This window comes from Nerophis ophidion, linkage group LG13 (assembly GCF_033978795.1).
Source record: "Nerophis ophidion isolate RoL-2023_Sa linkage group LG13, RoL_Noph_v1.0, whole genome shotgun sequence".
Taxonomy (NCBI): Eukaryota; Metazoa; Chordata; class Actinopteri; order Syngnathiformes; family Syngnathidae; genus Nerophis; species Nerophis ophidion.
The window spans coordinates 7332756-7347418 of NC_084623.1; the positions used below are offsets into that span (position 1 = coordinate 7332756).

The 14663-nt window shown below is 38.6% G+C and overlaps 1 protein-coding gene across 1 annotated transcript in view; it reads left to right on the forward strand.

Annotated features, from left to right (window-relative positions):
- Window positions 1-14663, forward strand: part of dars1 (aspartyl-tRNA synthetase 1) — a 107136-nt gene that overhangs the window by 4586 nt on the left and 87887 nt on the right. Inside the window, exon 2 of the mRNA XM_061918322.1 lies at window positions 10597-10699. Within this exon, the coding sequence (XP_061774306.1) occupies window positions 10597-10699 (103 nt within the window). The remainder of the gene's footprint in view (window positions 1-10596; window positions 10700-14663) is intronic.

Below are 14663 nucleotides of genomic sequence, written 5' to 3' on the forward strand. Positions count from 1 at the left end.
GATTTGAACTGAAAGAAACTTTTTTTTTTTTGCAAATAATCATTAACTTAGAATTTAATGGCAGCAACACATTGCAAAAAAGTGGGCACAGGTGCATTTTTACCACTGTGTTACATGGCCTTTTCTTTTAACTACACTCAGTAAACGTTTGGGAACTGAGCAGACACATTTTTGAAGATTTTCAGGTGGAATTCTTTCCCATTCTTGCTTGATGTACAGCTTAAGTTGTTCAACAGTCCGGGGTTTACGTTGTTGTATTTTAGGCTTCATAATGCACCACACATTTTTAATGGGAGATAGGTCTGGACTACAGGCGGGCCAGGAAAATACCCGTACTCTTTTACTATGAAGCCACGCTGTTGTAACACATGGCTTGGCATTGTCTTGTTGAAATAAGCAGGGGCGTCCATGATAACGTTGCTTGGATGCCAACATATTTTGCTCCAAAACTTGTATGTACCCTTTCAGCATTAATGGTGCCTTCACAGATGTGTAAGATACCCATGCCTTGGGTACTAATACACCCCCATACCATCACGGATGCTGGCATTTGAACTCTGGATGGTTCTTTTTTCTTTGGTTGGGAGGACACGGTGTCCACAGTTTCCAAAAACAATTTGAAATGTGGACTCGTCAGACCACAGAACACTTTTCCACGTTGCATCAGTCTATCGTAGATAAGCACGGACCCAACAAAGCCGCCGGCGTTTGTGGGTGTTGTTGATAAATGATTTTCACTTTGCATGGTAGAGTTTTGACTTGCACTTACAGATGTAGCGACAAACTGTGGTTACTGACAGTGGTTTTCTGAAGTGTTCCTGATGGTAGTGCTGATATCCTTTACACACTGATGTCGGCTTATGATGCAGTACCACCTGAGGGATCGAAAGTTGGTAATATCATCGCTTACTTGTAGTGATTTCTCCGTATTCTCTGAACCTTTTGACGATATTACAGACCTTAGATGGTGAAATCCTTAAATGCCTTGCTATAGCTTGTTGAGAAATGTTGTTCTTAAACTGTTCAACAATTTGCTAGCTCATTTTTTCACAAAGTGGTGACCCTCGCCCCGTCCTTGTTTGTGAATGACTGAGCGTTTCATGGAAGCTGCTTATATACCCAGTCATGGCACCCACCTGTTCCCAATTAACCTGTTCACTTGTGAGATGTTCAGTCTTTTTTGCCACTCGTGCCAGCTTTTTTTGAGACATGTTGCAGGCATCAAATTCCAAATGAGCTAATATTTGCAAAAAATAACAAGGTTTTCCAGTTGGAACATTAAATATCTTGTCTTTGCAGTCTATTCAATTAAATATATGTTGAACAGGATTTGCAAATCATTGTATTCTGTTTTTATTTACCATTTACACAACCGCCAACTTCACTGGTTTTGGGGTTTGTACATAAAATCAGACTACATACCTTTATTACACAGGAGTCATTTCTCCATACTGTCATTTGATATTAGATACATTTTGTGCCACATTTGTGTCGGTACCAGTCCATGCAGGTTTATGCAGAGACTCTTATTTTTCTAAACGTTTTTCTTTGAAATGTAAGCCTAAGGTTTTTCTAATGTTACGATTGGTTGCTGCATAAATCTATTGCCGATGTGCGTTTTCTCACGCTTTCAGAGATACATTTGGAGCATCGGTAGCTTCTCCTGAGTGTGTGGGGGATGTTTATTGATGTTCTGACGTCGTAATAGTCCAAGTGACAGCTGTGTTTCTTGAGTACCTGCTCACCCTTGCTCATAAACATATTAAAATGGGAGCCATCAGGGAAAAGCCGGGAAGTTCCTTTATTTTGCATTTGTTATTATGCATTAGACAATGTTGACTTTTGTAATAATAAGATTAAAAGCATGTTTTACTAAGTGGCTGAGTAGTAGGGGCCTCAAAAAATATATATATTTTAGAATTAATTGTGATTCTTATTTGTAACTTCTGAAACGATTAAAAATATTATATATATATAATATATATATATATATATATATATATATATATATATATATATATATATATATATATATATATGTGTGTGTATGTATGTATGTGTATATATATATGTGTATATATGTGTATATTTATATATATATATATATATATATATATATACCGTATATATGTGTGTATATATATTTATATATATATGTATGTGTGTGTGTGTGTATATATATATATGTATATATATGTATGTATGTATGTGTTTATATATATATATATATACATGTGTATATATATATATATATATATATATATTTATATATATATGTGTGTGTATGTATATATATATATATATATATATACACATATATATGTGTGTGTGTGTGTGTGTGTGTATATATATATATGTATATATATATATATATATGTATGTGTGTATGTATGTATGTGTGTGTGTGTGTGTGTATATATATATATATATTTAATTTTATATAAAAATCTGTTTTATGACTACGGTGTCATCACAGACTACGGTTGCGGACGCGTGCACATTTTCAGGACTAATGCAGATCCCAAATACACATCAGCATGTACCAGAAGGTAAGAACAAGTTGGTTTTGCCTAATATTGCGAGATAAAACACCAAATAATCCATCCATCCATTTTTTACCGCTTGTCCCTTTTGGGGTCGCGGGGGGTGCTAGAGCCTAACTTAGCCGCATTCGGGCGGTAGGCGGGGTACATATTTCTGTTAATAGGTGCCATTTTGTGGTCCTTTTATATACACACGCCATAATTATTCTCATATGTTTAATGAGCCGACAATCCATCAAGCGGTGCAGCTTCATAGCTTACCAAAGTCCTACTAAAAAACATTTGACAGATTTTTGAGCGCCGTGTGTAATGTTCTATATTCTCAATGGAACATTTAAAGTTTTGGTGTTGTTTACTGCCATCATATTGCAGTCTACACATATCTCTAATGTATGACTGCCATCTACTGGTCACACTTATCATTACACCATGTGCCAAATAACATTTATTCGAGGTCAGTAAGCACAACCAGAATTATGCCGTACATTAGGCACACCGGGTTATAAGGCGCACTGTCGATTTTTGAGATATTTAAAACATTTTAATTGCGCCTAATAGTCCGAAAAATACGGTACTTGAGGGGGCGTGGCCAAAGGATAGAGTTGCCAATTAAGAAACATTTTCTGAGTTCTTTGCATGCGGCCCATATAATTTTACATGTTACTAATCTAAAGCTAAAATATAGTTTAAAGATGCAGGAAATGTAGTCTTGATTTTTCAAAATGTTCTTTCAGGGATTGTGCTGATAGAAACGTTCCTCTTTTTCTTCTCAATGTTCCTTTTTTTCTTAAATAGCACTTGCATGCCTTTAGCTAAATAAGCGGGATATGTTTTAATTACTGTAATATTGTTTTGAAATTGGTTGATGCATGTTGTGAGACCCATTGACCGATGTAGAGTTCATCTAACATAATTCTGTTGCTGTAATTATCTTTGATCATTGTTTGTGTGGGTTGTGTTTTGAAGATTGGATTTGATAAACGGTTAGCTTTGGAGCAGCTGCTCCCCGCACAGTAATTACTTGCCTGGGGTAATAAGAGTTGTTAATCCTGTTCAACTAAGTTAACCTGAACTGGAGACATATTTCAGTGGTTCTCAACCTTTTTTTTTAGTGATGTACCCCCTGTGAACATTTTTTTAATTCAAGTCCCCCCTAATCAGAGCAAAGCATTTTTGGTTAAAAGAAAGAGATAAAGAAGTAAAATACAGCACTATGTGAAGTGAAGTGAATTATATTTATATAGCGCTTTTCTCTAGTGACTCAAAGCGCTTTTACATAGTGTAACCCAATATCTAAGTTACATTTAAATCAGTTTCTGATTCAATAAATTGTCTAACAGTGCAAAATATTGCTCATTTGTAGTGGTCTTTCTTGAACTATCTGGAAAAAAAGATATAAAAATTACTAAAAACTTGTTGAAAAATAAACAAGTGATTCAATTATAAATAAAGATTTCTACACATAGAAGTAATCATCAACTTAAAGTTCCCTCTTTGGGGATTGTAATAGAGATCCATCTGGATTCATCGACTTAATTCTAAACATTTTTATTCACCAAAAAATAAGTCTTTGACATCAATATTTATGGAACATGTCCACAAAAAATCTAGCTGTCAACACTGAATATTGCATTGTTGCATTTCTTTTCACAGTTTATGAACTTACATTCATATTTTGTTGAAGTATTATTCAATAGATATATTTATACAGGATTTTTGAATTGTTGCTATTTTTTAGAATATTTAAAAAAAATCTCAGGTACCCCTTGGTATTGATTGATTGATTGATTGATTGATATATTTTTATTTCAAACATGCAAAAAACAAAAACAAAACAAGAGCAATACAGTGCTATAGCCTTAACGGCTATTATAACAAAAATGAAAACAATGTAGAATAAAAAAACAAAACAAAAACAAATGAGCATTCGACTTTTTTTTTCTTTATTTACATATCTGAAAAGGAGTGAGAAGAAGTATACACTTATTTAATCCCACCCCTTTTCTTTAAATCATAAATTCCTCTGAGCTCGAACTTCCTTGTTCACTCTATGTACAAACTTAATGAACTTGTATATAAATAAATGATAAATATATACATACATATGCACACTACACACATACATAACCTCACCGTTACCACAAGTGCTCATGGAAATAGTATCATGAAAAAACAAACAAAAAAAAAACAGCAGTACCAGTGCCTCAATGGGCAGCCCCTAACTCTTTTGTAACACAAGAAACCCAATATCAAAGCCCTTCTTCGTGTCTGTACCTCTGGAATACCATGTACCTAAACTTCTTTTTATACCTTCAAGTACCCCCAGGGGTACGCGTACCCCCATTTGAGAACCACTGACATATTCCATACACAACTGTGAGGGTTTGAATTATAGAACCCGGTTTAGAAAATAGTACTGCTGAGTCAGTTGAAGGTACACATTTTAATTTGGATTTAAAACTTTACAGTTTTTCATTTAAGATATATGAACCAGTCACATTTTTAGGGATGCTAATATCCTTTTTCCAAACTGATATCAATTTCAGATGAGCTTTTCAAGATCGATATTGGTACCGACAATAAATAACTAATAACCCCTATAAAGTCCCACCTAGCTGGCAGGAGCTCTGAATGGATCCTGAAGAACTTTTTGGTGGAAACACATGGGGTACTTTATTTAAATCAGTAATTGGGAGGTAAAGAGCCTAATCTTGCCTTCCTACATACTTCCTCCAAACGAGGACTACTATTGACTTTGTTTTGTCAAACAATTGCGCGTAATAAAAGAGAATAATAAACCAGTTTAAATATTGTGCTGTTATTGTTAAACCGTCAATAGCACTCACAATAAATACTTTGAAAAATGTAGTTAATGCATGTGATCGGCCGATCTCACTCACAGAATTATGCTGCCTGATCAAAAACATCCCCAGCAAACTGAAAACAGATTTATCTTCCTCTGAAACTGTGAAGAAGTTCCACACAATCAAGGCCATGTTTGTTTATAGTGAGCTCAGTGAGGACCTCCTGCTCATTTTATATAATCCTTCCCGGTTAAAGTTCTCAGAAGACAAAATGAAAATTGCACCCAGTTAACAGTAGGGTATCGCGTTACGTTTTTTTTAATGACTTGATTTTTTTAGATTAGGCTTTATTGCTGTTTATAGTGAGACTTTGATCCTTGTTATTTCCTATGACTAAGCAAGCACTGTTTCGAAATAGCTCGCAGGCTTCCTTTAGGTCAGGCCACCTGGTCTGAGAGGAACCAAACTGCACGCACCTGCAATCTCAACTTGCGTAATACAAGCTAATGCAAGACATTTTGAGAAATGCAACGTTAAATGTGTCAATGAAATAGGGCTGGGCGGTGTGGGCTTTTTTTAATATCTCGATATTTTTAGGCCATGTCACGATACACGATATATATCTCCATATTTTGCCTTAGCCTTGAATGAACACTTGATGCATATAATCACAACAATATGATGATTCTATGTGTGACATTAAAACGAGGTTGTTCATACTGCATTAATATATGATCATTTTAAATCCCAACTAAGTCAATTTAGCAAAACTGTGTTTGTTAAACAGTTATTAAGCAGTGGCACAAACATTCATGTCATTTCCAAAACAGACAGTGCAAGATTGTCAGAGACATTTCAAAACAAGCTATTAGTGCACTTTTGTGCATGATGTCACTAAGATGACATATCAAAACGACATTAAATTAAAGTGCATTTATTGTTCAGAACGCCACTACAATAGTTTAAAACATATAAAGTGCACTTTTGTGCATGATGTCACTAAGATGACATATCAAAACGACATTAAATTAAAGTGCATTTATTGTTCAGAACGCCACTACAATAGTTTAAGACATATAAAGTGCATTTTTGTGCATGATGTCACACAAGATATTTCGATAACTGTCAAATAAAAATGAGCTGCATAATAGGAAATCAAATAGTGTATGTCCATCGCTATGTGGTATGACATTATCTCTTTCTGTTGTTGACAATTTTTTTCATATGGTGTTGATGTGGAAATGGTTGCTTTGGCATTTTGTTGGTGTGGCACTGAGCGGAGATGTTGACATGCGGAGTTTCAAGCACTCTTCATTCACTAGCGGGTGACTTTTGAAAGGATGCTACAAATTAGCAGTAATGCTACTTTTTGTGGCAACGCTTTTGCCGCACACTTGACATATTACGTTTGTCTGTTCAACATCTTCCCGCTTGAAGCCAAACCACTGCCAGACGATGGACCACCTGCTGTTTTTCCTTGGAATTAATTCTTCCTTCATTTGTTACCAGAGTCTCACCTTCTTACTCTCGTTTTTCCACTCCCTGCTCAGTGAGGGCGTATACGTATTTGAGGTATGTAAAAAGGTGCGCTTGTTTTATGTCTCTGTGAAAAGGAGAGACATGAAAGAGTGAGAAGAGCATGTAGTGTAATGCCAGCAGCTAAAAGCAACTGCGTGAGAACTTATACTCGTATATCACGATATGGTCATTTTCTATATTGCACAGAGACAAACCCATGAGATATCAAGTATATCGAGTACTGGCTTTGATTTAATCTTTTACCTTCTTCCGGTCTTTTACGTATTGTATATATTCTCACTTTTTCTGCCAGTTTTCGGCAGTTCTTCCCTAATTTTTATTCTTTTACCTTCTTCCGGTCTTTTACGTATTGTATATATTCTCACTTTTTCTGCCAGTTTTCGGCAGTTCTTCCCTAATGTTTCACCTGTTTTACATTGAACGGTTATGTGTGCCCACAACCAAAGATGCACAGTTGTTGACAAAATAATCATTCAAAAACATTGGTGTTACATTTCACAGTGAGACAGGAACAAATATTAAAGATATAGCAGTCTTTAGGTTTTACTTGACGTTATATTGACCTACAAATTATTGCCGATAAACAATATCAACATTATCTTGACGTCTATTTAACCACTAATAAAATATGTATAATAATGCAAGTAAGTAACTGAGAAACTAAGAAACTTTCCATGGGAATTAATGGAAAAATAATGGGAATACACATTGAATGCAACATGCTAGATCTTGCAGCATGATTATTAGCTAATGCAACCTGATTAAATGCAAATTCAGTAGAATTTCATCCCTGCACTGTGCATTCCTCCATCACATGCACAGATCATTCCCAGCATGCTACACACTCCAGTCAGGTAAGTTTTGATGATAATACTGGGGTAAATATATTTGATCTATGGTATTTAAGTTGAATAGAGGTGTAGTTGTTTTGTTACTGTATGACTGTAGACTACTCCAGCAGACTTCCACTCAAGCTAGCTAGCTGTTCTTGTACTTGTTAAATGATTTCGGGGCCAATATCTCTAGCTAGCTAGGTTTATGTACCACCACCTCTCATCGAAAATATTTCTCCGTTAGCCGTGATGCTAATTTCCTCTATGTTAAAGTCCATTCATTTATGCTAACAACGTTAGCGATCCGAATTTACCTTTTTTGTGATCTGTAAAGTTCAACTAGCAAATATTAAATCAAAAGGTTTAGTTTCCTAGATACCATGAATTGATTAACGTGGACCCTGACTTAAACAAGTTGAAAAACTTATTCGGGTGTTACCATTTAGTGGTCAATTGTACGGAATATGTACTGAACTCTGCAATCTACTAATAAAAGTATCAATCAATCAATCAATCAAACAATCCTCCGCCTTCTATTCTGCTAGCTATTCTGTTGCCGTACTATAATGTAGGTTAGAGTTAGATTTAGCATGCTGATTGAGTGTTTATTTATTCATCTGGCCTATTTCTATTCATTTGTCCATCAGTCAGATATTTTTAAAGACTTCTCCAATTGTTTAGCTGACTATTTATATCTGTGTGGCATTGCATTAGCGTTTTACAAGAATAAATAAATGCAAACAGAATGGACAAAGCAGTGTCAGATCCTACGACATGGTATTATTTTCACGTTCGTCTAATTTGCATCATCGGTCAGGATGCATGCATTTTTAAAAAGACCGCATGATAAAGGCCTACTGAAAGCCGCTACTACCGACCACGCAGTCTGATAGTTTATATATCAATGATGAAATATTAACATTGCAACACATGCCAATACGGCCTTTTTAGTTTACTAAATTGCAATTTTAAATTTCGCGCAAAGTATCCTGTTGAAAACGTCGCGGTATGATGACGCCACGGATTGTAGCGGACATGTTGTTCCAGCCCCGATCCCAGCTATAAGTCGTCTGCTTTAATCGCATAATTCCACAGTATTCTGGACATCTGTGTTGCTGAATCTTTTGCAATTTGTTAAATTAATAATGGAGACGTCAAAGAAGAATGATGTAGGTGTGAAGCGGTGTATTGCGGCTGCCTTTAGCAACACAAACACAGCCGGTGTTTCCTTGATGGCAGTGAAGCTTTACTATGGAACAGAGCGGTCAAGCAAACATGGTTTCCTACAACATGTCAAACGGCAGGTTTCGGTGAGAAAATGGTGGTAATAAGTGGGCTCTTAACGTAGACATGAGCGGATGGCTTGCATTGTTCTTCGTGCACCTGTCAAAGAGGCAGCTACGGACTCTCTTGCCTCCTCTGACCGGCCGCCCCCGAACGTGGGATGCTTCCACCGTGGAGGAGGGGGAAAAAAAAGCTCAGCCTGGCCCCAACGGCTGCCTTCGCTTTGCCTCGTCGAGAAACGTGGCTTCCCTCAGAGACACTGGCGGTCACCACACCCGTGGCCACACCCCTCCTACTTTCAGGTACCAAATAATCAATCAATCATTAATCAATGTTTACTTATATAGCCCTAAATCACTAGTGTCTCAAAGGGCTGCACAAACCACTACGACATCCTCGGTAGGCCCACATAAGGGCAAGGAAAACTCACACCCAGTGGGACGTCGGTGACAATGATGACTATGAGAACCTTGGAGAGGAGGAAAGCAATGGATGTCGAGCGGGTCTAACATGATACTGTGAAAGTTCAATCCATAATGGATCCAACACAGTCGCGAGAGTCCAGTCCAAAGCGGATCCAACACAGCAGCGAGAGTCCCGTTCACAGCGGAGCCAGCAGGAAAAAATCCCAAGCAGAGGCGGATCAGCAGCGCAGAGATGTCCCCAGCCGATACACAGGCAAGCAGTACATGGCCACCGGATCGGACCGGACCCCCTCCACAAGGGAGAGTGGGACATAGGAGAAAAAAGAAAGGAAACGGCAGATCAACTGGTCTAAAAAAGGAGTCTATTTAAAGGCTAGAGTATACAAATGAGTTTTAAGGTGAGACTCAAATGCTTCTACTCTCACTAAAACACTAGCAACACAATAAGCAGATAAGGGATTTTCCTGAATTATCCTAGTAAATGTGTCTAATAACATCTGAATCGCTCCCACTGCCCTCGCCTTTTATTTTATCTATTTATTTTTTACTCCTTCACTCTCATTATCCTCATCCACGAATCTTTCATCCTCGCTTATAATTAATGGGGGAATTGTCGCTTTCTCTGTCCGAATCGCTCTAGCTGCTGGTGGCCATGATTGTAAACAATATTCAGATGTGAGGAGCTCCACAACCCGTGACGTCACGCGCACATCGTCTGCTACTTCCGGTACAGGCAAGGCTTTTTTATTAGCGACCAAAAGTTGCGAACTTTATCGTCGATGTTCTCTACTTAATCCTTTCAGCAAAAATATGGCAAAATCGCAAAATGATCAAGTATGACACATAGAATGGAGCTGCTATCCCCGTTTAAATAAGAAAGTCTCATTTCAGTAGACTTTTAATATAGCATGCATGGATTGTATTGTGGCATTTCGGCAAATAAAAACGCCGACTAAAAAAAAACCACGGCTGTGTGTTTGAGGAAAGCCGTCATCTTTCATCAGTAATTTAACACACACGACAATGGGATTCAAGGTAGAGGCGAGACATGATGATGACCCAGAGCGAGTTGTTCCCGGGTGGTCAACAACTTCCTCCGGGCATACAAGAGAAATAGAAGGTGGAAGTCGACTTCAATGTTTATGCCGTGTGTTTCTTCCTGTCCCAGGGCGGCGGAGGAGGAACAGCAGGCCCAGTCAAAGAAAGCCCAGAAGAAACAGCAGAAGGAAGCGGAGAAAGCGGCAAAAAAGGCTGAGAAACAGGCCAAGCTGGTCAGTAGTGTTTTTTTTTTTTTTTGTGTGTGTGTGTTTTTCACATCCGTTGCCTCCTCACAGCTGCTTAGACTATATGTCGTGCCTCCTTGCTCGGTATTGTGGGTCCAGCAAGGTTGTTAGTCAGCGGGGGAGGGCAAGACTATCCATTGTTCAAGAATTCCTGCCATTTTAGTTTTGTTTATGTCTGCCCACAAAGTGTTATTTTCCTCCGCACTGGGAGAAATGACACGTTAGCTCCCACTCAACGCGAAAAACATTTTTTGATCGAGACCACTCTAGGTCACGTACGGCCTGCCAAAACATCACCCCATTAATAAAACCGTCCGGTCTTATTAGACGCTTCCTGTGTGTGTCACAATAAAGGAGCTGGTAAAAAAGGAAATGTGTAAACTTGCACTGCTATAAAGATAATGTGGTGCTACCTGTTGGGTGACAGTTAATGATGCAAACTAAACGACGATGCATTTAACCGTGTTGGCTGGTTTGCTGACACCTGTCACAGCGACAGCGAAAGGCAGACACCCAGAGGTGATGTCTCTAAAAATTTGAATACAGCTTCCTCTGTCGCGGTTTAAAAGGGTTGTCGATGGGCGATTTAATTAGTGAAGTGCATTATATTTATATAGCGCTTTTCTCTAGTGACTCAAAGCGCTTTACATAGTGAAACCCAATATCTAAGTTACATTTAAACCAGTGTGGGTGACACTGGGAGCAGGTGGGTGAAGTGTCTTGCCCAAGGACACAACGGCAGTGACTAGGATGGCAGAAGCAGGAATCGAACCTGGAACCCTCAAGTTGCTGGCACGGCCACTCTACCAACCGAGCTATACCGCATCCTGGCCTAGGGCTGGGCGATATGGCCTTTTTTTAATATTTCGATATTTTTAGGCCATGTCACGATACACGATATATATCTCCATATTTTTGCCACTGCTTAATAACTGTTTTATAAATACATCCATCCATCCATTTTCTACCGCTTATTCCATTTTGGGGTCGCGGGGGGCGCTGGCGCCTATCTCAGCTACAATCGGGCGGAAGGCGGGGTACACCCTGGACAAGTCACCACCTCATCGCAGGGCCAACACAGATAGACAGACAACATTCACACTCACATACAGATTTGGTCAATTGACTTAGTTGTAGGGGTTTAACGGTACACACACATTTTAGTTCGGTATGTACCTCGGTTTAGAGGTCACGGTTCGGTTCATTTTCGGCACAGTAAGAAAACAACAAAATATTAATTTTTGGGTTATTTATTTAAATAACCAAAACATTTAAATATTTAAAATATTAAATGTTTTGGTTATTTATTCATATAAAATGACAAAACTTTTCTTCTACAATTAAAAAGTGCAACATTAAACAGTTTCACGTCAACTCATCATGCTTAATTTATTACAGCCTTTGGGAAGCCTGTAGTTGATTTTTATTATACAAATGTTATATTTTTATCCACATGTGATAGCAGGGACCCTGCCATTCAAACTAGGCTGCTACATCACTAATGATTAATGTAACTATATCTGAAAAAATAGCACAATAGAATTAGGTGAGACTATTCATCCCTGAACACCATGGAGTTCATGTAGGCTTAATGATGCAGTTACATTATTATATCACTAGCATACACGCACGCACACACACACACACACCGCACAATGAGCTAACACACACACCGCAAAATGAGCTAACGTTACGCTAAAAGTTAATTAGCCTTCATCTCAAGCCAGGACTGCGAGCGAGCTCAGCTGCAGTTTGTTTCTAGAACGTCATCTAGAACGTTGACTGGGAGGTGTTTATTATAATTTGGGGAGAGTCCGCTAAACCCCTCTCTGCTCAATGCTGAAGCGCTGACTACATGCGCTCTGAATACGCACTGCTGATTGGCTGTTACCGCTATCTATGTAACCAATCAGATGGTTGTGTGGGTGGGACAATGCTGGGTGCTGTGTAGAAGACAGAGGCAGAACAGAGCGGAGCAGCTTGTTAAGACTTTAGCTTAGGCTAAAAAAAATTGTGGAAAACTGCATTCATTATTCAGTATTCGGTATTCGGCCTTTGGCCAAGCGTTTAAATTTTATTCGGCTTCGGCCACAAATTTTCATTTCGGTGCATCCCTACTCGCAACACACCATTAGCATCACAGCTAATGTTACCCATGTCGCTACCTCTCTACTCGGGGACGGCGTGTGACGTTGCACGCGTGATGTGTGTAAGAAGGTGCGCTTGTTTAAAGTCTCTGTGAAAAGGAGAGGCAAGAAAGAGGGAGAAACGCTTGCAGTTTAATGCCTGCAGCTAAAAGCAACTGCGTGAGAACGTATACTCCAATATGACGGTATGGTCATTTTCTACATCGCACAGGGACAAACCCGCGATATATCGAGTACATCGATATATTTGATGGGTGCTGGTTAGCGCCTTGCATGGCAGCTCCCTCCATCAGTGTGTGAATGTGTGTGTGAATGGGTGAATGTGGAAGTAGTGTCAAAGCGCTTTGAGTACCTTGAAGGTAGAAAAGCGCTATACAAGTACAACCCATTTATTTATTTATATCAAGTATATCGATATATCGCCCAGCCGTAATATATCGTGTATCGCGACATGGCCTAAAAATATCGAGATATTAAAAAAAGGCCATAACACCCAGCCCTACTTTGAACATTACTAATCGAGTATGCAATTCTACTTCTTTTCATTTGAATAATCCTGACCTAATGAAGAGTGGATTTGTGTGGTCTCTATATCCTACTGTAAAAATGATACAAATGACTCTTTTCTGTGGAAGAAATAAAGGCATTATGTTGCTGTGCAAATAGCATTAGTGGTATTATTTACATCATTCATATTTTTTTTGTTGCAATACATCAGAAGTGAATTTAATCGATTCGAGTTTAAATCCAATGCACTGCAAATATCCTCCAGGGCGGCAGCGAATTAAAACTGCTCTACCGATGCATCCGTATCTCACATGCCCATGTCCGCAATTCCTTGGCAACCAGTTAATCAACCCGTCCCGAGCAATAACCCGCCCCATTCTAATATCACAGTAGGGAGAAGCCCCGGATCTTCTTCATACATACTGCTCCAAAAGACACACAATGAGGAATGGCAGCTGGAGGTATTGCTTTGTAATGGGAACAGCAGAAGTGGACAGATACTCCCCACATCCCGATATGAAAGCAAATGTGCCACAGATGGAATCTTGGTGGATGTAGACTTTCATTTCCTATGCAAATGAGTGCCTGACGCCGCTGGACTCAATTGGAATCGCCCGGCCTTGACGCGATAATCCAATCGCATGATTGATGGTATTGCAGCATCCGATGAATATAGCGTCGCTAAAGTCATGTAGAGCAAAAAGCAGTTGACAAACAACAAATAAGAAGGCGTGCTTCCAGATGAACTGTCAGCCCAGTGTCCTGGCCCGAGGCCATGCAGTCATAGTGGGTAACATGACGAGGTACCTTACGGCTTTCAACGATTCCTCATGAAGTGATTGGACATAGAATAGGTGCTAAATAGAACAGGCTTCACATGTTTCAACAACAGACGCTGGGTTTCTCTTCAGGCATACCATATTTTTCGGAGTATAAGTCGCTCCGGAGTATAAGTCACACCTGCCGAAAATGCATAATAAAGAAGGAACAAAACATATATAAGTCTCACTGGAGTATAAGTCGCATTTTTGGGGGGAAATTTATTTGATAAAATCCAACACCAAGAATAGACATTTGAAAGGCAATTTAAAATAAATAAAGAACAGTGAACAACAGGCTAAATAAGTGTATGTTATATGAGGCATAAATAACCAACCAAATATATAATTTATTTTTTAACACTTAAATGAGTAGGACCCTTTTGGATCAGTGTGTTTTGTTTTTAAGTGTCATTGCACAAAAAATAATAGTGAATTTAAACCAATGGTGTTATAATTTGTTGACCTTTTTCCAGCTCC